The sequence below is a fragment of the Podarcis tiliguerta genome (assembly GCF_965153285.1).
Source record: "Podarcis tiliguerta genome assembly, chromosome: 4".
In the NCBI taxonomy this organism is placed as follows: Eukaryota; Metazoa; Chordata; class Lepidosauria; order Squamata; family Lacertidae; genus Podarcis; species Podarcis tiliguerta.
Window position 1 is genome coordinate 18,008,722 of NC_139537.1, and position 23,325 is coordinate 18,032,046.

At 43.6% G+C, this 23,325-nt stretch overlaps 1 protein-coding gene across 4 annotated transcripts in view; it reads left to right on the plus strand.

Moving 5' to 3' along the window:
- CNTN5 (contactin 5) overlaps positions 1–23,325 on the plus strand; it is a 661,907-nt gene that overhangs the window by 427,578 nt on the left and 211,004 nt on the right. For all 4 annotated transcript variants that reach the window (XM_083436171.1, XM_083436170.1, XM_083436173.1 and 1 more), the window contains 2 exons: positions 4,432–4,555; positions 5,927–6,102. In XM_083436171.1, the coding sequence (XP_083292297.1) occupies positions 4,432–4,555; positions 5,927–6,102 (300 nt within the window). The remainder of the gene's footprint in view (positions 1–4,431; positions 4,556–5,926; positions 6,103–23,325) is intronic.

A 23,325-nucleotide genomic window follows, 5' to 3' on the forward strand; every position in this document is an offset into this window, starting at 1 on the left:
AACTATTTTCAATAGGAACTCATAATTTTTTTATACTGATTTGCTTCCTTTTAGGACCCATGCACATTCCCACACTACCAATTTAGAATTGTAGCATGGGGTGAGAAATAGTCACTTGTTCAAAAGGAATTATAATTATAATTACAGTTACTACTACTACTAAAACTGCCAGAGTCATGCTTTAAAAGTCACATTAACATGCTTCTTTCCTGAGACCATGACTGGCTTTTCCAACCTAGAGACTCCCGAGCAAACTGATTGCTCAGAGAAAAAGTATTGTTCTTAAATTACATTCCCATTTTTTAAAAAGAAGAAAAACACATTAAAGTAAATTTCAGCAATCAACCATCACTTAATCAAGAGGAAGGGATTAGAGTGTTCCACTTCAAAGAATGAGCAAGCTTTCAGCACCTTAGTTGGTCTGAGGAATGCAGATGGCGGAACCATGGAACAAAATTAGCACAGAAATTCGAAACGACCTTGCTTTACATTATAAAACAAGAGGAAGAATTTTGGGGCAAGGGGACTCTCCCCAGAGTACATCCTGACTTTATGAGTTGGAGGTGGAATAATTCCATGTACATTAATTTGACATGTTGATGACATCACTCATCCTGAGTTGAGTCCATAGGACGGCTGGATGGTGCTTTGTATGCAGGGCAACACCTGCAGCCAAGATGGTGCCAAACTTATTGCTCTGCTTTCCTTTGGACCAGATAAGGAAGGCTGAGAGCAGGGTTTTGTCATCTGGGCAGCCCAGGACCTCCATACATACTGCCCAGGTTTATGTCTTGGGGAGGTCAATTTAGTGCTGCTAATGCAGTTGTTTGACATCACTCCATTGTCCGTTGAGAAAGATGGAGGCTAACAACAATGTGTGTGTGCTCTCTCCAACATATATGTTTAGTAGTAGTAGTAGTAGTAGTAGTAGCAGCAGCAGCATTTCCACTGTCAAGAGCAAAATGTTTTAACAATCAATCTCTATCCATGGAGAACTCTGGGAATTGTAGCTACATGATAGGGTTCTCTCTTAACAACTCTCACCACCCTTAACAAACTACAGTTCCCAGGGTTCTTTGAGAGAAACCCATGATGTTTTAAAGTGGCACCATAGCAATTTAAAGGTATGGTGGGAATGTGGCCAAACTATGTGACAGGTTTGTCTTTAACCTGTAGCAGTAAGAAAACCAGTGAATCTCATGACACCTTAAAGACAAATGCATTTGCAATGGCAAAAGCCTGTATGTTCCTAATGCTTTCAAGCTTGTGCGTGTTGCTGTTTTTTGTTTTTACTTTAAGTTTTAATTAAAATAATTGTAGAATACAGTAAGCTTGATTCTAGACAGTCAGTAATAAGGTGCATGGTTCTGGACATAAACTTCAGGCTAATGTCTTATTCATGCTTAACTGAGAGAAAGCAGTACTGAATTTGATGGGATTTGTTCCTGAGGAGGCTCATAACTAGAACCTCCACCTTTTAAAAATAGCAAGCTGTATCTTTCACATGAATGGATTTTCAGGTTTGTTACCTATTTTGTCTGTGCTGCTGTTTTCAGATGTTGTAAGCCACGCTGCTCGTTTGAAGATGGGTGGAGTAGAAAAGTAATGGAAAATAAATATCTGCAGATGTCTTCCTATGAGTCTCCTGTAGATAGATTGCTGATATTCATATCTGTAATTTCCTAGCTACCCCTTTCATGCTCCTATGAGGTCCCAAATTGACAAGGATTGATCTGAATCATTATGTCTGCTGAGAAGCAGAAGAGCCCAATCATGCAAACACTTATGCATAAGGGTATTTTGGTGCATAAGTGAAAATCTTAGCAGATGAAAATTGTTGGCTTGTTTAAGAGCATCCATGTCACGGGAATTAGACACCAAAAGTTACGAAGCAAATTATTTGATGGTTATAGAGCAGTGATTATGCAAAGTGCTGTAAAAAAGTGTTACCTTGTTCCTGGATAGTTAATGTTGCCATTTCCATCCTCCTCATGAGTCTGAGTAGCTGTGTGACAAGGTAGAAATTCAAATGGTGAGGCATTTCCCCACATGGAGGTTCATCAGCGAGGAAATACAGGCCTAATGTCAGCATGTGGCACCTTTCGGCAGCTGACAGAGCCCCTCTGCACTCATACTTGCCTGTCTGTTCCTAATGGTCATCTTCTACAGTGTCTCACATAGCATTGCACTGAGGCATTGTGGGAAGTTTAGAATAGCAGATCATAGCTACGCACCACTGCCACGAAGTAAAACCACACTCAGGAGCAATGCTGACTAGGGAACCATAGGAAGCTGCCTCAGACTGAGTCAGACAATTGGTCCCTCTACCTCAATGTGGTCTACACTGACCGACCACCACTCTGTGGGTTAGCAGACAGGTGACATCCCTAGCCCTGCCTGGAGATGCTGGGGATAGAACTGGAGAACATCTGTATGAAAAGCAGATGTCTTATCACCATAGGCTAGATCAGCATTTCTGGAACTTGGGTCTCCAGCTGTTTTTGGACTACAGCTCCCATCATCCCTAGCTAGCAGGACCAGTGGTCGGGGCGATGGGAGCTGTAGTCCAGAAACAGCTGGAGACCCAAGTTTGGGAAACCCTGAGCTAGGTGCTCACGTCCTAATCACATTTGCTCACCCTTTCCTGCTGGGTCCAATTTACGACACTGTCCAGCGAGAGAGGGCAAGATCAGTGATCTTCTGTGTTTTCATTTTTGCCATGCTTGGAGAGGGCAGGTGAGCTAGTAGCAACACCAGGGAGGGGAGCCAGAAGTTCCAGGGGTTCATGGTGGGAGCCCTGGCAGGATATAGGCCTCAGCAAATGTCCCACAATGATGTCAGCAAATGTCAGCCTTCTGTCCCCTGTGACAAAGAAAAAGGAAGCATATTCCATCACCTATTATGCATGTGTTCCTTTGAAAGAGAGATAATTACTACTATTGTTATTGGGATGGGAGAGCTATGGAGTTGAGCAAGAGGCAAAACAGAGATGCTGTGACTGGGCCAACAACCATGCTGCCCAGAGACCTTACAGACCAAGCAGGTTGAGATGTCCTCAAGGGTAGTAGTATTGGAGATCCTCAATACCAGTACTGCCCTTACGCTGATATTTTTGCATGTTAAAACACCTCAAGGTACAGAAGGAGACTAAGCTGATGGTTGTTGTGTTTTCCTAGACATCTGGCAGCCCTAGATAAGCAATCTTCAAATGCTCCTCAACAAAACCTGATGCCAAAATGAGTTTGTTAGTCTTCAGAGAATCATGCGCAAGTCTCTCTTGTTTTCTCCCCACCATTGAACAACTCCCCTTTGAGGAATGATTTGGGCCTTTTTAGTTTAGAGAAAAGAAGTTCATGAAATTATTCATGGCATGGAGAAAGTGGATGGTGAATAGTTTTTCTCCAGCTCTCCTAACACTAGAACTCCTGGATAACCAATGAAGCTGGGCAGTTGGGCAGAGTACTGTTGTGCTCATGGCCAGCTTCCCACAGGCATTTGGTTTGGCCATTGTGAGGATGGGATGCTGGACTAGACGGGACATTGGTGTGATTCAGCAGGCTCTTCTTGTATTCAGACTGTGAGGTAGCCTTTTCACATGTGCAAGGAATCACTGGGAAAGCTCAGCTGGTAGAGCATAAGCCTTTTAATCTCAGGGTCATGTATTGCGAAAGAACGATGTCAATCAACATTTGATGATCTCCTTCTACTGGTCCACAATAGAAAGTGTCCTTTCATACTGCACCATGGTGTGGTACGCTGGTTTGACATCAACTGATTGGAAGTGCCTACAGAGGGCGGTGAATACAGCACAAGATATTATGGGCTGTCCCGTGAATCCACTGGATGACATTGCGGAAGAACGTTGCCTCAGGAGAGTGAGGAAAATTCTCAGGGATGATTCACACCCTGGCCAGCACTTTCTTGATCTCCTGCCCTCAGGCAGAAGATATAGAAGCATGATTAGTCGCACCAACAGGGTAAAGAACAGCTTCTATCCGTGGGCTGTTAGGCTGCTGAATGAAAAGATAACAAAAGGGCAACTGACTTTTTGGGTTTGGTGGGTATGAGTCAGTAAACGAGGGGAATTAAGACCAAGAGAGCTGAGTGGGGGGTACTTGAGTAATCTCACTGTATACAAGTTGTACAAGTGACAATAAAGTTTTTCAATTGTGCCCCACACTGGGCAAAAGATTCCTGCATTGCAGGGGATTGGACTAGAGGACCGTCGTGGTCCCTTCCAAATCTATGATTCTACATTTCTACTTGCTGAGCCAGTAATCAAGGAAGGAACATGCATGTATGAACCATGTCTGAAATAACTCAAGCTTGCACCGCCCCCCCCCCCCAAAAAAAATACCCCTTACTGTGCAAGGCTAATACAAAGGTTTCACTCTGATCTCTAGAAAAAAAATGTCCTTTCTCTCCTCACAGAGAGTGTCGATTATGGGCCGGTGTTTATACAAGAGCCTGACAATGTAATTTTCCCCATGGATTCAGATGAGAAGAAAGTATCCCTCACCTGTCAAGCACGAGGGAACCCAGCACCAACCTACAGGTAAAAAACAAAATGCTTGCCGGATTCATTCTCCCTGGGTTGGTTACTTATTTGATCCAGAAGTATTTCCGAAATATATATGTGGCTTTGTGCCCTTGTTATGTACTCTTCAACTGTTTTTCATAATTAAAAAAAACAACGCAGGTGATTTTGACCATCGGTTTTCTGCGTCGTGTCTAATTGTTCCACAAAAAGGTTGTGTTAATTACACAAGTATGTAATGTGATCCAGAGGCCTGACTGGCCTCAGCAAGAAGCTGGGCATTTAATGTCACTGTTCCCATGCTGTGGAATGCTCTTGCAGCAGAGATCCGGAAGACATCCTTTCTGTTGACCTTCAGGAGTCTCTTGAATACTTTTTAAAGCTGGTGATTTATACTGATTTTAATGGTGTTTTATGCTTTATTGTTGCAGGCCACCATGTTATTTTATGATATGGGCAGTGCAGAAATCCTTTTATCCATATAATAAATAAATAGCCTTCTTCAGGTTTTCAGATAACATGCTAAGTTAGCAGATGAGAGGGGGCAGCACTCTAGTTCCAAACACCCCCCTTTGCCATTTCCACCACCTTCCAATTCATGGAGGTTAAGTGAGGAGCTTCCTGGAGTCAGAATCACCAGAACCGCAGAGTTGGAAGTAACCCAAGGGTCATCTAGTCCAACCCCCTTGCAAAGCAGGAACCTCTTGCCCAAATTGGGGCCCGAACCCATGACCTTGAGATGCAGAGTCTTCACGTTCTACCGATGGAGCTACCAGAATATTAGGATTCTCTGTCTCATTTGGTCCATATTTATTAGTTTTCAAATTAGGATAGAATCATGAAGACAGGTGAAGAAAAGCAAAGATTTCATTTTTTAAAGAGTTCTAAATGCATGGGGAGCAGCCACAAGTACAGGAAGCATCACACTTCAGAAGGTCACTGTGAGTTGGAAGGCAGCCAGATTGGCAACAGGGGATGGTGATTTCCCCCCTTGAGTGTTAGCACACTTTCAGATAGCAACACCTGAAAAGCGTTGTTCTTACAATTACCGTATTTTTTGCTCTATAAGACTCACTTTTTCCCTCCTAAAAAGTAAAGGGAAATGTGTGTGCGTCTTATGGAGCAAATGCAGGCTGTGCAGCTATCCCAGAAGCCAGAACAGCAAGAGGGACTGCTGCTTTCACTGCGCAGCGATCCCTCTTGCTGTTCTGGCTTCTGAGATTCAGAATTATTTTTTTTCTTGTTTTCCTCCTCCAAAAACTAGGTGCGTCTTGTGGTCTGGTGCGTCTTATAGAGTGAAAAATACGGTACCTCAACACTGTGTTTACATCTTCTACGTTGCCTTGAAATGGACCCCTCTCAGACCACTTTCTCTGCTTTCCTCCCAAGATGGCTCCGGAATGGAACGGAGATAGACACCGAAAGTGATTACCGGTACAGCGTGATAGAAGGGAGCATTATCATCAATAACCCCAGCGAAACAAAAGATTCTGGGCAGTATCAGTGCTTTACCACCAACATGTTTGGCAGCATATTGAGCAGAGAAGCTACACTTCAGTTTGCATGTGAGTAGCCATACACTATTCATCTCCTTACCACATTTTTTTTTTTATCATACAGATTTGTATAATGATATTATACCACTTCCTGAATAATGAAGGATTTGCACTGGGAAGAGTTGGAACGATTGTAGCATCTGGTCTGCCTGCCGTCAGCCATATCTTGCATCTCCTAAGTAATTGGCTTCCCATGGTCTCAGACAGGGCCCAGTTTACAATCAGCTGGATTATGTAGGATGCTGCAAACAGCTTTCATATAATGACTATCCCATACAGCCACCCAAACAAGTACTGTGGTTTGTTACAGGTTTCTTATCCGTAGTGGTTTTCTGTAGTTCTGTTGCCATTGGTGAAGAAACGTTCATGTATCAAAGAAGAACTATATAATGAAATACCACTTTTCATGTTATGACAGTGGCATGGAGAAGCCTGTGTCAAGGCCAGAAAGGCTGTAGCTCAATGGTAGAGCATCTGCTTTGCATACAGAAGGTCCCAGATTCAGTCTTCAGCATCTCCAGGTAGGACCAGAAGAGACCATGGTCTGAAATCCTGGAGAGTCATTGCCAGCCAACGTAGTCATACTGAGCTATATTGACCAATGGTCTTACTCAGTATAACACAGCTTCTTATGTTCATATCAGACGTAAGACCTGCTGAAATATTGGGGTTCTGAAATGCCCAGGGAGCTTCCACAAGCAAAGGAAACCACCCACTTCAGAAGGTCACCCTCCATGAATTGGAAGGCAACTAGATGGCTGTCAGATGGTGGTGTGGTTGATCGAGAGCAAACAGGCAAGACTCTGACCTGTCTTTTCCAGGCTTTATTATTTGTGCAAACTATTTACAGTGAAGAGCGTCACAAGTTCATGTCTGGCTCAGTCACTAGCAGAATCTGGGAGTGGTCCGTCCTTGTACCTCCTCCAGCATAACAGTCGCGTGACCCCCAACCTTCTCCTCCCTTCCCTGCACCGAAACCTACTGCGCAGAGTGGGCACTGGCAAAGGGTTACTTCCCTCATCTCCAGCTTGCTCAGGGTTGGTGTTGAGGCTCTCCCTAGCATCCCCTGGTCCCACCACCTTCTCTCCGCTGGAGGTGAGGCTTTCCTCCTTGCCAGAGGAGGAACTGCTTTGCAAGACTTTCGGAGGTTTCCTATAACACAACTGCCCTTCCACCTCTCGCCTCTCAGTTGATGGCAGTTCCCTGACACTGCCCATATAACATTTCCTTTTCTTCACTCCCCCCACCAACCAAGGGCATAGAGACATTCTGGAAATCCCTCTTGAGGTTCTGAGTGGAACAAGCAGGTTCAGTTAGAATTTATACCTATGGGACTTAGGTGGTCAAATAATGAGCACAAATAATGTCCACTGTTAGTTCCCCATGCCTGGGAGTGGAACAATGCAAAGCTGCCATATGGTAACTTAGCAGCGATCTACTATCCCAGCGAAGGCCCAGGAGAGTCCTCACAGATAGCTCCTCCTCTTTGCTGTTCATCTGCTCAGTCCCAGTGTGCACCTGGTTCTTTTCCGGCAGCTTCTCCATTTCCCCAACGAGGCAATGGTTAACGAGGCAACCAGTCCTCTGCTGGTTCTGAACTGCTTGCTGGGCCTGAAACCACCTTCACTCTTGTGGGGCTATAGGTGAAAGCAGGGAACATGGAGTCAAAGCAGGGGTCCAGGCGTGGGGTCTTTGGTGGGACAAACAAAATTATTTGGGCTGGATAACTCAGCTGCTTGATTGTCTCCCTCCTCTGATGGCACCACGAAGCAGGGAGGAAACAAGAAAGTTCTTGCTTGTGATTTTATTCAGTTGACACGGCGAAAGACAACAAATCCAGTCCTTCCTCAATGATGGCGTTGCTCACACTGAGCTCCTCCCCCTTCCTTTCTAGCAACAACACCTGCCTGTACAGCGTTCGCCTGTGGACAATTGTCTCTGTGCCCTTGGTTCTTGCACCCTTAAGGAACACCTCTTTTTGGGAGAAGGGGGGTCAATTATGCTGTTCAGTAACATGTCAGCTAACTACTCTGCCTCCCTTCCTCCTTCTCCTAACACCTCATAACTCTGCTGCCTTCTTCTTCTCTGGAAGCTACAGGAGAAGGGGGTGGGATCCTCACCACTCCTCTTCCTCTTCAGTCCAGTCCCTGACACAGAGTTATGGTGTTGGAGGTCTATACAGAATCCCACTTCTATTTCTTGGTTCAGGTCTCCACTCCCTGAATTATGCTCTGGCTAGATTCTGACACTCAGCCTTGTGCTTTCTTCCTCTCTTGACCAGTCATGTTGCGATTCATATATCCCAGCATTTGCCATCTTCCTCTTGAAACAGAAGGCATGGGGAGAAACTTTTTTCCAGAGCTCTGAAGTCCTCGAAAATAACAAATACTCTCACAAGATACGGTAATTTGTGTAGCGATCCCCTCTGTAAAATTGTCACTGTGCCATATGAGCTTATTGCCTGCTGATAAGGTCTTTGAATTGATAATGTGACATCTCTGGCTTCCCTTGCATCCTGCTGAGTTTAGAACTTGAAAACTGCTAGCAATTTATCAAAAGTTTAGACTCTCACAACTGTGCATCAAACATGAACTGAATGGGGAGGGAAGCAGGATCCCAGGTTTTCCCATGCTGTTCCTACCTTCAAAGTCTCTATGTAGTAACTCTACTAAATTGACAGAGTGTGTCTAAATATAGAGCACAGCGCTTTCCAAAGCATTTGGATGATCAAGGCTGCAAGTCTATATACTGTACACCTTTACCTGAGACCATGCTGCATTGGGAAAGAACCTTAGTTCAGGGGTAGAACAGCTGCTTTGCATGCAGAAAGGTTCCAAGTTCAGCACCTGGAATCTCCAGGAAGATCTGGAAAATGCTCCTGTCTAAAACCCTGGGGAATTAGAGGGACCAATAGTCTGACTTGGTTCAAGGCAGCTTCCTTTGAACTCAGTGGCGATATCCAACTCTTGCACTAATGCAAGGATTAGCACAGCTGCAATGGGATTTTCTCCCCCGCTTCACCCTATGTGTGCTCTTTACTGTCCTCAAGATCTGCTTTGGAGCATTGGGAGGAAAGCCTGAAACAGATTTAGGAGGTACACAGGGGGATTTTCCATTGCACAAGGATAACTTCTTGCACTTACAGAACATTAATCTTTGATTATGTGGCATATAACCCATTGCGTTTAACTCTTAATAGGCATATGCAGGATTGCATTGTTAGAATCTGCACATTCATCTAGGCTGCCCCGTCCTCCTCCATAGGAGCATAAGGGTTGGGATGATTTTATTCAGGACTCTGCAGGGAAGTGCAGTTAGACAGGCATGGTGCTCTGAATCTGTCCCACAAGCAAAAGTCTATTGTGTCTGCAGAACAGGAATGTTGGATAATAGCAATATTTCTAAAAATGCCCCACATTGGATTTAGGGGATCAGAATTGCTTTGCCATCATTACAGATCAGGACTGGAGTTCAGGGAAGGACGAGCCACAGTTCCAGTGCTAGAGCATCTGCTTTGCATGCAAAAGTTCCCAGGTTCGATCCCAGGCCCCCCCCCCAGGTAGGGCTGGGAGAGGCTCTTGTTTGAAACCCTGTAGAGTTGCTGCAATATCAGTATTGTAGACAATATCAAGTTAGATGGACCACTGACATTTTCCTATGTTCCTGTGAACCGGCTGGCTTTTCTAGAATTTGAAAAGACTGCTACAATAGCAGCAGATGTGTCTGGTTTGAGCGTTGCTTTTCAAGACTCCTTTGTCATTCTCAGAAAGCTGCATCAAAATCTGAGGATCATCTGCATTGTGAAAGTAAGGCAAAGGTAAAGGGACCCCTGACCATTAGGTCCAGTCGTGGCCGACTCTGGGGTTGTGGTGCTCATCTTGGTTTACTGGCCGAGGGAGCCGGCGTACAGCATGACTAAGCCACTTCTGACAAACCAGGGAAGCGCACGAAAACACCGTTTACCTTCCCACCAGAGTGGTACCTATTTATCTACTTGCACTCTGACGTGCTTTCAAACTGCTATGTTGGCAGGAGCGGGGACCGAGCAACGGGTGCTCACCCTGTCGCAGGGATTCGAACCGCTGACCTTCTGATCGGCAAGTCCTAGGCTCTGTGGTTTAACCCACAGCGCTGCCCACGTCCCATTGTGAAAGTACTCCCCCCCAAAAAAAAATTCTTACTGTATGCATTTGTTTGCTAGGAGTTGCACCTCTGCTTACTTGCTAACCCACTGCCTCCCCCCCCCATTAACCCCATAGATCTTCCCCTTCCCACCCAGTGGAATGACTAAGCCTGCTTCTCACAACTGGGTCCTGGTGCACAATGCCCTTTTGAGCTGGAAAAAAATAATCCAGATCATTTTGCTGTAACTGGTTGGTGGGTTGCATCAATTCTGGTTCTCCCATCACACTGGCATTTTAAGTGAACATATGCTGCTGTGCTGCATACATTCCTGCCTTTTGCTCAAGAAGAGCTCTTTCACGTTGCCTACATAGGTATTACTGCTTTGCATGTGTGTGTTTTTCAGCCAGTCAATCTCTGTGTCCAGTTTGACCACAGAACAGGCTGAAATAAGATGCATTTGTCCCACTGGTCGCCTTTTCACACCAGCATTTGATCAGCTTATATATGTTGGGATATGAACTTATTAAAAAACCTGTAAACCTATGCAGCTTTCCTTGGCGATACATTACATTAAATTTGCTCTGTTTCCGAATATAGATGCACAATATCTGGCTCAGGTTTGGTATGAACATTTCCTCGCAAAGGGCCGTGAAGGCAAAGTGTAAGCTTGTTGGCCCGGTTTCAGGTCCAATTTAGGTCTGCTGCTACTACTAGGTGCATTGCTCCAGCTCCTGCTCCCGCTGATATTGTGGACTTTTAGATTGTATTTACTTCATTTTCAGCCAGCCGTGTATTAAAACACTTGCCAGGTAACCCTAGGCAACAAGGAATTGCATGAAGGGGAGTGAGCAGAATGATGGCGGAGGGACAGGCGGGCCCTTTCCTTACTCTGCACCCAGCATGGAAACCAGGTGGGTTCCCACAGAAGGAGAGTATGCCGTTCCTCCTCGCCCAGCAAAGAAAGCCAGCTTCCTCGTTGTCCTCTGCCAGCACTGAGGAGGCTGGTAACATTTGTGGGTTTATTTTACAAGGTTGCTTAAACCACATACTTAGCACTTTCATAGAAAGCAATAGGACACAGTAGGTGTTAGTTGTCCTTTATCTGCAAACCCCGCATTGTGCTATAACCCTAAGGCATGTTTGAGCATCACCATATAAAGTTTCCTGGGTTGTTGTTTTTCCTGGCAGGCTTTGTGTAATAAAAAAAATTGCTCGTGAAAAATTGTCAGCGTTTTAGTGTGAAATTCTCTTTATCCTCATAATTTTTTGCAAAGCAAATGCAAAGATATATTGCATTTTTTTGTTTGTTGTTTTCACAAACACATGAAATTTTATGCACACTTCACCCTCCTATATGCCGTTTTGTAAACGTTACTTGGCAGGAGAACTTCACTGCAAAATTCAGGGGAATGTGAATTTTGCAGGATGGCTTTGTTTTAGTCTGTGTATTGTTTTGGGAAGTGCAAACTATACAACACTTGTTATCTGATAGGAATGAATTGCAGGGATTGGGTATGCAGAACTAATTTACACTGGTGTAAATTAAGCCAGAATAAAGTTACACCATATCTAGTGCCTGCTCAGCAGCATGGCTTCTGCTGTTCTGCCTAACTCTGGCAGAGTGGAGGGAAAACCCTTCTAAACAGTGTTGTATAATGGGTGCACAGGTCATGGGACCATGCTAAACAGGCTTAGGATCCAGCCTAGGCCATCCCTCTCTGGCTCTTTCCCCATCTTTGGGGTGACTTACACTGGCCTCATGGGATGTAGGTGGAACTGTGGCTTAAACCACAGAGCCTAGGGCTTGCCAATCAGAAGGTTGATGGTTCGAATCCCTGTGGTGGGGTGAGCTCCCGTTGCTCAGTCCCTGCTCCTGCCAGCCTAGCAGTTTGAAAGCACCTCAAAGTGCAAGTAGATAAATAGGTACCACTCCGACGGGAAGGTAAACGGTGTTTCCGTGCGCTGCTCTGGTTCGCCAGAAGCGGCTTAGTCCTGCTGGCCACATGACCCGGAAGCTCTACACCGGCTCCCTCGGCCAATAAAGTGAGATGAGCGCCACAACCCCAGAGTCGTCCGCGACTGGACCTAATGGTCAGGGGTCCCTTTAGCTTTACCTTTTACACTGGCCTCAGCTCAGCCAGCTTCAAGTTCAGCTGGCTGAGCCCCAGCTGAGCTGGGATGAGCAGGTTGTGTCTGTGTATCTTCAGCTGAGCTTGGAGTTAGGGGCTTTATGAGCTGGAAATCAGCCAGCAGAGCCACCGATCTAATGCATCCTAAGATGCTCACCCCAGTGGATCTTGCCACAGGACTGACATGAGTGCATGCACGTATCCTGCCCTCTTGTATGGTGAATGCAGAGGGCTGCTCCCCTGCTACATGTAAAGGATTTCTGGCCAGCAATTGTGTGCACTGCTGCCATAATTCTTTGGGTAACGATAGGTCTTAAAGCTGTTTTCTGCCAGTGATTAAAGCACAAACTAAAGTTTGACAAACAGCTGGTGGTTATAAAGTAGTGTGTTTTCCTCTGAGCATCCCTTGAGAGAAAGCTTGCTTAGTAATGATAATAATAGCTTGCAAAGCTTTTATGATTTATCTTTATGTACTAAGCTTGTGTTGGTGGCCAAGGATTTGTCGCATTAATCCAATTCCTTTTACTTCTGCCAGTGTAGGCGAATAGGAAACACCCTCACAAACTTGCATGAGATAATCCAAAAATAAAACCACACCAGTAAGTTGCAGCACCATCTGCAACTAGGGATGGAAAGACCTGCCAGTTTCAGTTTTCTCAGTTTCTCTTTTTCCCAGTCTTACACTCACCTCCCCACATAATTTGCAATTTAAAAAGAGAGCGAGATCCTCATGAAAATTCAACAGCATTTTAGAGCCAATTTCTCCTAATAAACACGTTTTTTTACTACTGTACACATTTTTTGCATGGCATTTTACCTAATATAAAGCATTTTTGTATGTTATCTTTCATGAATACATTGATTTTTATGCACGTTTTCCCTAATGTATGTGTTTTTGTAAACACTGGTTTGTTGGAAAACTGCATTGCAAAATTTGGAGAAGCGTGAATTTTTAAGGATGGCTGTGTTCCAGTTCATGTGATCTGACTGGATAGAATCTCTCTCCATCCTAGAGGAACATTAAAAGACCTGAAGCCCTTGCAGTCATATTGTCATGGTGTTTATTGCTTTGCCATCAAAATTCAACAATGAATCAATATGTAAAGCGATGCCAGACTCCACATAAGGTAGACAGTAATCCATGAAAAATTATGCCATAATAAATTTGTCAGTCTTTAAATTGCCACAAGGCTCTGTGGTCATCCTCAGTGCGTGTGTCTTGCCTGCATTAAACATCTTGAGATGCCACAAACAAATCAAGACATATATATATATACCTTCTTGATAGCAAATACATGTCTTTATGAAGCCTCTCTCAGCTCCTGTGCTACATAGGGTTGTCATGCATATCCATGGCTTTCTGTTCCCAAAGTTCTTCTGCAGGAAATCATCCTGAACAACTAACAGTTGTCTGCCCATAAAAAAACCCCAAAGGCAACTTGATGAGATGGTGTTGAGCATTCAAGTCAACGACTGAAGACCCAGCCTTTTCACTGATGCGGCAAAATTATCTTAAGCCAGAGAGGTCACTGCAAAATGCTTTTTAAAAGGGAGCAGTGTGCAATTAGAGCAGCTGCATATGCATTGCTCAACAAATGTATGCATTGACAATGCACAATTTTCAGGAATGGTGAAATTTGTATTGATGAGAAAATTGCACAACCATTTATGCTCTTGAGTGCCCTAAGAAACCTAGCCAGGAAAGGTGGAAATAGATGGGAACTGCATAATTCTATTGCCATGGAGGAGCGCACAGTACTTGATTTGCAGTTGTGAAAGCTGCAACCCAATATACAATAGAGTCAGGTAGGTAGCCGTGTTGGTCTGATGCAGTCGAAATATATATATATAAAAATTAAAATGTCCAGTAGCACCTTAGAGACCAACTAAGTTTGTTCTTGATATAAGCTTATACCAAGAACAAACTTAGTTGGTCTCTAAGGAGCTACTGGACAATTATATATATATATATATATATATATATATATATATATATATATATTTCCAATATACAATAATGCATACTTCAAAATCTACTGCAAACAAGCATGTCGGTCTGTGAACTGGATTGTAAGGACTCTGATTTTGCTTTTCAACTTACTCTGTTGACACCCCTTACACATATACTTGATGCGTTCCCAAATTCAGGGGCAGCCAATGTAGCACCGTCAGATACTTTGCACTGCAACTCCCATCATCCCTGACCATTGTCCACACCGTTTGGGGCTGATGTGAGTCGTAGTTCAAAACCTCTGGAAGGTACTGTGTTGGCTACCCGCACCATAATGCAATAAAGTGTGTTTTATTTGTTCACAGATAATTTTTTACCCGTTTGAGGTCTTGACAAGACTGTATTATTTACATTCGCTTCTCCAAATCTATCTCGTAAATTTCCAGTTCAACTTTCTTCCTCCAATTTTACCTGGCTGATTGTTACTGCCTCTTCTTTTTATCTTCTGCGGCATTTCTTGCTCCTTAAATCTATTTTCCCATTTAGGATACAGAAGGAGAACGGCCGATTAGCTATAACTCATATCTCCCTTTTCCAATGGTTGCAGCATAAAAACTGTCCGCTGACAGACAGGATAAGAAGTCCGCAATGACATGGACAAATAAATCAATAGCGTATTGGGAGACAGCCTGCATGCTATGCGTTCCATCATGAAACACCCCTGACAGCTCGCTGGAGAACTTGCCACCCACCTGCAAGCTGACTTTAATGAGCTCCATTGTCTTTGGAGGCCCATGATGGCTGCTCAAAGCACTGGACCTAACCCAGCTCCATTTGCATGCCTTGTGACTGTTGTTCCCAAATAGGGGTGCCCATTTCCAGCAACAGATATATCCATCAATTTCACAGGGGCCAAGAAGAGCATGTAGTGGGGGTTTTTATCCAGTGTATGCATGCAAGCCATCTTACTGGATATGGACACCTGTCCAGTTAGAGCAAATGAAGCAAGCATGTTAATTTACCCCTCAACCCCTCTCCCCCCCAAAAAAACCCCTTCTCCCTGTCACAAAGGTTCTTAAGAGCAGAAGCAATAAGGCAGTGGGACCTACAAGGCCTACACAATCATTCAAGCCTACTAGCTGTAACGGTTAGAAGTAAACTGCCATGTCACTCTGACTCATGACTCGGCTTGGGTTCCCTATACAGTGGTACCTTGGGTTACAGACACTTCAGGTTACAGACTCTGCTAACCCAGAAATAGTACCTCGGGTTAAGAACTTTGCTTCAGGATGAGAACAGAAATCGTGTGGTGGCAGCGCAGCGGCAGTAGGAGGACCCATTAGCTAAGGTGGTACCTCAGGTTAAGAACAGTTTCAGGTTAAGAACAGACCTCCAGAACTAATTAAGTTCTTAACCCGAGGTACCACTGTAAATGTAACCAGCCATCTCTCTGGGCCTCAGTCTGTCTTCAGAGTCTGAGTCAGTCTCAGCTCAGTATGTGAGTGTGTTGTTGCAGACAGAGCGGTTCCACAACTCCAGTTAATCAGTAACTAAGATCTGTGCCTCTGTGAAGGCTATGATATCTGCTATGAGCACTCTGTGTATGCTCTTTAACTACAGTGGTACTTTGGTTTGCAACAGTTTTGGATTACAACCATTTTGGATTACAACCACGTTAAACCCGGAAGTATGTGTCCCCTTTTTTGGGATTACAACTCTTCTTCTTCTTCTTTTTGGATTACAACCCCCCCTTTTTTTGGGGGGGGAGGCCCCATTGTCGAAAGCGCACCTTGGGTTACAACCTGCTTTGGTTTACAACCAGACCTCCAGAACGGATCATGGTTGTAAACCAAGGTATGCTGTTTATGAGCAAGTTTATTTTCTCAAGTAAACTTTTATTCTGTTTATGAAGAAGATTCTGCTTGATTAATTAACCACTGCATGACACTCCTCCCCCCCCCCCATGCATCCATATCAGGTATGGCAGGGAAACGGAGGAACATCCATGGATTCTGGTTGTTCAGGGTAGTTAAAACAAAAGCGGATTACAAGGAGCTTCAAAGGAATATCTACATACTAGGCGAACGGGCATTCAAATGGCAGAAGGCATCACATTCGAGGCTATTGTATACATTTCTTTTTCTTTTCTAAAAAAATCAAATTAATATAGATGCCCAGTCAAGGACAAGAAAAGTGTAGGTGCTACAATATGATCCACCCACCACTTTTTTCCTTGAGAAGGCGGGCCACAAATAGATAATCAGGTGGTCATCATGGTTGAGAATAGGTCACTCTTAGAAGTGTGGTGAGGAATACCAAAGATAATACAGTAGATCCTCGGGTTACGTTACCCTCAAGTAACGTAAACTTTGGGTTGCGAAAGTGGCAAACCCGGAAGTATTTTTCCAGGTTTCGCCGCTCGCGCATGCACAGAAGCAGCGCCTCTGGATATGGCTTTGCTGGAGTGTGCATGGACCCCAAGAACAAATTAAATTCGTATCCAGAGGGTCCACTATGTGTGTGTGTGTGTGTGTGTGTGTGTGTGTGTGTGTATACACAAACAATATTTTAGTAAGGAGAAGGCTTACTAAAGTGCCGCGGAAGATGGTAAACAATTAGAGCTTAATTTCTTTGACAGCCTAAATTAACAGAGCACCTCCTGCAATTTCTTTTATTCCCTTGCTTTTTAATTGCTAATTTATAAATAAAAGCATTTTAACAGGGTTCTCTGCTTTTAGAACAAATTAGTGAAATTTGGTGCCTGGATAAACGTAGTAAAAGATTAGAGACTGCAGGACTGCCACTGCAAATTACCATTATTAAGATGTCTCTGCCCATCCATCACTCACAACACAGGTGGCCTTCTTGATTATTTGTATGAACACAAACACATAAACACATCAGCACTGCATAAACTGGCATTTGGAAGGAAACTCTGTAATCTTCTGGTTATAAGGTGAAGTACATGTCGGTTTCATGGAGGTCGTTAAAATTAGCTGCATTAATTGCCAACTCTAAAAAAATGTGCTTCGTCAAGCCTGGCAGGACCACTGTGAGTAAGACAAGCAGTGACCAGTTGCCACTAGATTAGTGATCTGGAAGAGGCAAAGCAAGGCAAGCAGACAGACTCTGCAAAACATGCGATTTGACATTTGCAATGCTAGGAACTGGAATGCTTGCTTGCTGCAGAGCCTTACATGAGAAGATGCGGTAACCAGAGCCCTGTTGGATCAAGCCAAAGGTCCATCAGCCTGTTCTTACCAGGGCCAACCAGATGCCAACTGGTTGTTTATCCTTGAGGGACACTGCCAAATGCAACGCCATGGGGCGATTTCCAGGCTGATCCTGCCAAGCTGGATGAGAGAGAAAGATTGGGAGGTGGGGGGGCAAGAGTGTGAGAGCTCAGAGATTATGATTCAGCAGAACATAGCTGTTGGCAGCCTCCTATTGATAAGCTCAAATTTGAATAACTCGACTGGCGTGCTGCTAGCTAATCCAGAATGGGGGTATTGAAATTTTTCTTGCTAATATGAAACTCTAAGGCCATGCAGTTCATTAGGACATTAAAAAATTTCTGCTGGGTCCAAAGAACCATCTAGTCCAGCATCCTGTTCTCACAGTGGTCAACCAGATTATTATTATTATTATTATTATTACTACTACTACTACTACCCTGTCCATCTGGCTGGGCTTCCCCAGCAACTATGTGAGGCTTCCAACAAAATATTAAAATACAGTAATGCATCAAACATTAAAAGCTTCCCTAAACAGGGCTGCCTTCAGATGTCTTCTGAAAGTTTGGTAGTTGTTGTTCTCTTTGACATCTGGTGGGAGGGCATTCCACAGGGTGGGTGCCACTACCAAGAAGGCCCTCTGCCTGGTTCCCACAATGCGACAAAGGGGAACCCACAAGCAGAACCTGAGCACAACAGCACTTTCCCCAGGCTTGAAGTTTTGAGAACAATTCCATGATCCTTGATATTTTGTTATAGGGACCAGTGGTATGGTATAATGTAAAGGGATCTCCTTATTACTGTTCCTTAAAGAACTGAGTCTTCATTAACTACATTAACAACAACACCCCCCTCACACAGACACAAACAAATCCCACTGCAGCCAACCAAAGGCAGTCAACCTCACCCTAGGCAAGGAAACATAACAAGCGAATAGAAAGAGAACCTACCGAAGTGAAGCTGACAGAGACCTCCCATGCATACACTAATTAAAACAACCAACCCACCCACCCCTCTCTCCCATCCCCCCTTCTCTCCTTCCCAACCCTATACTGCATATAACACCAACGTCTCACATCCAGGAAATTCCGGATGTATGGCAAGCCTACTCAACTGGTCTATGTACAAAATGTGATCTTAAAATGTGCTTCTGTTGAGCTTAGAGTTGCATATGCAATGCAGCTGTTAACATATGTGTGGTTTAGAGAGGTGAGATATGTTACGATATTGAAGCAATGATGCTGCAAGCTGATTGCTTGGAAAAGTCATGTGATGTTGGGAGTGTCTGTGGGAAACAGACAGCACCGGAATTAGCTCAGAGTGTAATATGAGCTGCACAGGAAGTGCTTGTTAAGTCGTCTGCTGGAGGTTGATGAGAGCAGACATGATTTCTGTAACACTGCAAAGACAGGAATAAAGCCATGTAAATACGTTTCTGTCTTATCTCTTTCCCCTGCCGGGGGGGCAGGAAAGAGTGGTGTGTTCTTCTCACGCTGAGAAGGATCGCCTATCGCGACCTCTGCCTGGTCTCTGCCGGGAGAGCAGACCGGGAGGTCAACAGGACTCCAAGCCGGTACAGTGGTACCTCGGGTTAAGTACTTAATTCGTTCTGGAGCTCTCTTCTTCACCTGAAGCACCACTTTAGCTAATGGGGCCTCCTGTTGCTGCTGCGCCACCGGAGCCCGATTTCTGTTCTTAACATGCAGCACTATTTCTGGGTTAGCGGAGTGTGTAACTCGAATCGTATGTAACCTGAAGCGTATGTAACCTGAGGTACCACTGTATAGATAGATAGATAGATAGATGATATAGATATAGATATAGATATAGATATAGATATAGATATAGATATAGATATAGATATAGATGATATAGATATAGATCGCCTACTTTTCCTCCAAAGTGTACAGGGCAGGGTATATGATCTCTATGCTACTGAAGGAGTGCCTTTAAAGCTTGCTGAGAATCTTCTCACACACCCTTGACAAGCAATATCATCAGAAATGGCTTAGAATCACAGTAAAAATGAAATAATAGTACATTGTGCTTCAACATGAGTTTTGTCTCCTTGTGTCACTTCACTTTATTTCTAGTCTTTGTAGACATATCTTCTCACTACTCATTTATTTACAGCCAAGAAATGGATCGTGGCGCTTGCTATTAAACTGCATGCAGTGCGCATCTTTGTGTGGCCTTCACAGAGAAAAAAATCACGTCAGCCAAATTCAAATGTGGTGATTATTAATTTAGTACACAGTGCTCTGCAAAGTAATGAACATGCTCTAGAACACTCAATTTCACTTAATCAGGGACTGTAATTTTTTTGTTTTTAGTAATAAAAAAGCAGCTCACATTAACCCTTATCGTAAATTGTTTTGCCATTTTGAGTACCCTATATAAATATCCTTGTTTGCACTCTCCTTGTTAATGAAAATGGAAAGCCTTGGTGGCAAATGAGCCAACTGTAAAATAAATATAAATTAAAATGGAAAAGATAAGTCTGTGGTTTAGCACATGGGGGGGGGGGGACAATCTGAAAATGATGCGTTTGGTTTAGCTTGGTCCCTTGGTATTAATAGACCTAAAGATGCCTTTCACGTTTTAGCAGATATTGCAACCAGATGCTAATTGTGATTGATAGCTCTTAAGCAGGAAATAATGGAAGGGCCCAAACAATTTAAGAAATTTTAATAAACAGGATGAGCATTGTAGCCTATCAAGTTGATTATAAAATATACATATTGTAAGAGGCTAGATCTGGACTTCCTGAGGGTTGAATTCCATTCGCAGGATGCTACTGCTGAAGGAAAATAGGAGTGATTTGTAATTATTATTGTTCCATTCCCTGAAAAGCTTCTCCCAAGAGTTTAGGGACTCTATGAAACAACATAGGAGGAGATGGTTCTAGGGCCTGCAGAGAGAAGGGAAATCTGCGAAAATTGTCTTCCTTCTCTGGTGTCTTCCATTTATGGAACAGCTAATCTGGAACCAAGCTAGATCCAGTGTGCTTAAGTGCTCGTTGACAGATATGGAAGCTGTTCTCTGAAGCTGAATGTTTCAAAACCACTGCCATAATCTTCTACCATGCATAAATTTCAAAGCTCTTTAAGCTAAGTGCTACTCATCCCCTTTTGGAAGAAGCAAAGGCAGCTGTAGGGGAGTGTGGCTGGTTCAGTTGTGCCTCGGGGCTCTGCAACAATGCTGTAGAATGGAAGGTGTGAGGCGGGGGTACCAATTTTTGGTGGCACACAGTGCACCACTGAAATTTGAGACCCCTCAAGGTCTGCCACTGGGAAGGAATGATTTACAGATCCACACTGATGTCCTAGCATGCACCGTTTGACCACTGAATTATAAAACCTTAATTTGGAAACCTCCCAAAACAAACACATCCCCACTGATTAATTTCATTTCAGCCAGCACCCTAAAAAAAAGTCGCATGGTGTTCCGAAATTTCTGGCAAACCTCAGGTTAATGCTATCCACAATATTCAGTTTCACTGACAGTGTGTTCATTTAACCCAGGAAAATATCTAGTATTTCCCAGAGTGAGGGCAATGAACAGCCATATTCTTGGTTATATGTTTATCTTTGATATATTTACATATTTAACCCTTTTGCCAAATGTCACTGGAACCAAGAAGGCATTAATACATTAAAGCATTTCTTTGTTTATGAGGATTTAATACTACAAAGGCTATTATGTGGTGAAAGTATGAATGAATATGAATGCACGAGAATCATCTGGGGCCTTTCTGTCAATCAAGCAATGCATAATATTAAAGGAATGGTGGTGCAAATAGCATTAGCTGGAATTTAAATGGGCAGACAGGTTTTCCTTGGAGATCTGCTTCTTGGGGCTCAGAAAACACACCTGATAACAAAATTCCACCTAGAGGTTCTGCAAATGCCCACCAATAAATATCGAGGCCATAAGGGATCATTATGATATTGTTTCCTCTAACCTCCTACATAACAAGAATTTATTCAGCAAGCCCTGAATTCCTGGATGAGCTATAGCTTGCTTCACTTTTTGCAAGCACAGGTTTCCAGTTGCTTGTGAAGACCAAGTTGCATTTGCGAAGCTCTAGGTGCACCCGACTTATTCAACATGACAGCAGAATTTTGGTTTAAGGTGATTACAAGAGCCGTATATTTACCAATTTATAGATATTGCTTCAAAGTAAAGTATGCTCTGTGAATAATGCCGTCTTCATTGTTCGCGCCACACGGATACCGCAAACTGCGGGAAAGAGACACGTTTGATACATTAAGTCTAGGTGTTATGAAAAAGGGCTGTAATAAAAGGTTTACAAGTTTCGGGTTCTGAATTATAATGGCTGGAAAAATGAGGTTTCTGCTTCAGCTCTTTAAAATACAGCTGGAAATGGAAAGGTGGTTAAGCACTTAAAAGTTGATTTATAAAAGTCTTGTTTACTGCTTATGCAGATTCTTTGCAGAGTTCACTCGGTGAAAGCGTGGCAAGTGTTGATTTTTGCAATAACTCATATATTATGCAGATTCTCGCGACTGCCATCTCCATCATTCTCATCCCATAAGTGTACATTATGGCAAAGTGGAGCTGAATGTCTGAAGGAAATACTGCAATCTAAGAATTGGTATGCAGATTAAGCCCTGTGCTGGAAGTGCAATGGAGACAGCAAGCTTGCCTAATTTGAACATTGGCTTGGCACCGGGCCTTCTTTTGATAATAGCTCAGTATCTAGCAGGCTTTTGCTTTTATTGCCTATTTCACAACCAGATGAATGGGTCTCTGCCATGAGTGTCCACTTTGCATAGTTTTGTGTTTTTCAATCATCTTGTTCTTAGCTGTTTTTATTACCACTTGTACACCCCCTTGAACATACGTGAAAGTTGATAAATAATCAACAACAATGCAAAACCTTGGAAAATTAATATTTTAGGCTGTTGCTGTTATAATATATTACTTTTTTAAGCACGCAGCTCTTTGGCAAGAGCAGGTTAAGATGCAGTGAATCTCCATCTCAGCCAGCTGATTCCCAACTCAGCCAGGCTCAGCTAATATTAAGTCCCCAGCCCTGGCTCTGCCCAAAATATGCCAGCATAAGTTGCTCATTCTGGTTCAGCTCGCTGAGCCTTAGCTGGCTAAGATGAGGCCAGTGTAAGTACCCTCCAAAAAGAACATTTCAGGGGTGTGATGGGACCAGAGAAGGGAGACTTAGTCTGGTCACATGTTTCAGGCCAGTCACATGACCTGGTAACCCAGGGTAGAACAGTAATCTAAATGCTTGTTTTCCCTCTACTAGGCATAGGCAGAGCAGCAGGCCTGCTGCTGAATGGGGTGGTGGAACATTTTTTAAGGGAAATAGATGAAAGCATGGGTTACCGTACATCTGGATTTTCCTGGGCGTTCCAGTGATTTTCGCCCAGACAGTTTCTGACAGCCAATTGCCGGACGTATGGCAACCCTATTTTGTACCAGCTTAATTTACATTGGGGGACGTGGGTGGCGCTGTGGGTTATAATAATAATAATAATAATAAATTTTATTTATATCCCGCCCTCCCCAGCCGAAGCCGGGCTCAGGGCGGCTAACAACAATTAAATAATCAAACAATCAAATAATCAAACATTCTAAAAACATTCCATTATAAAAATTAATTAAAGTCAAATTAATGGCAACCGTTGAGCAAAATTCTGTGCAGGTTGCCAGAGGAGGGAGTCAGGCTGGGACCTGACCAAAGGCCTGGTGGAACAACTCTGTCTTGCAGGCTCTGCGGAAAGATGTCAGGTCCCGCAGGGCCCTAGTCTCT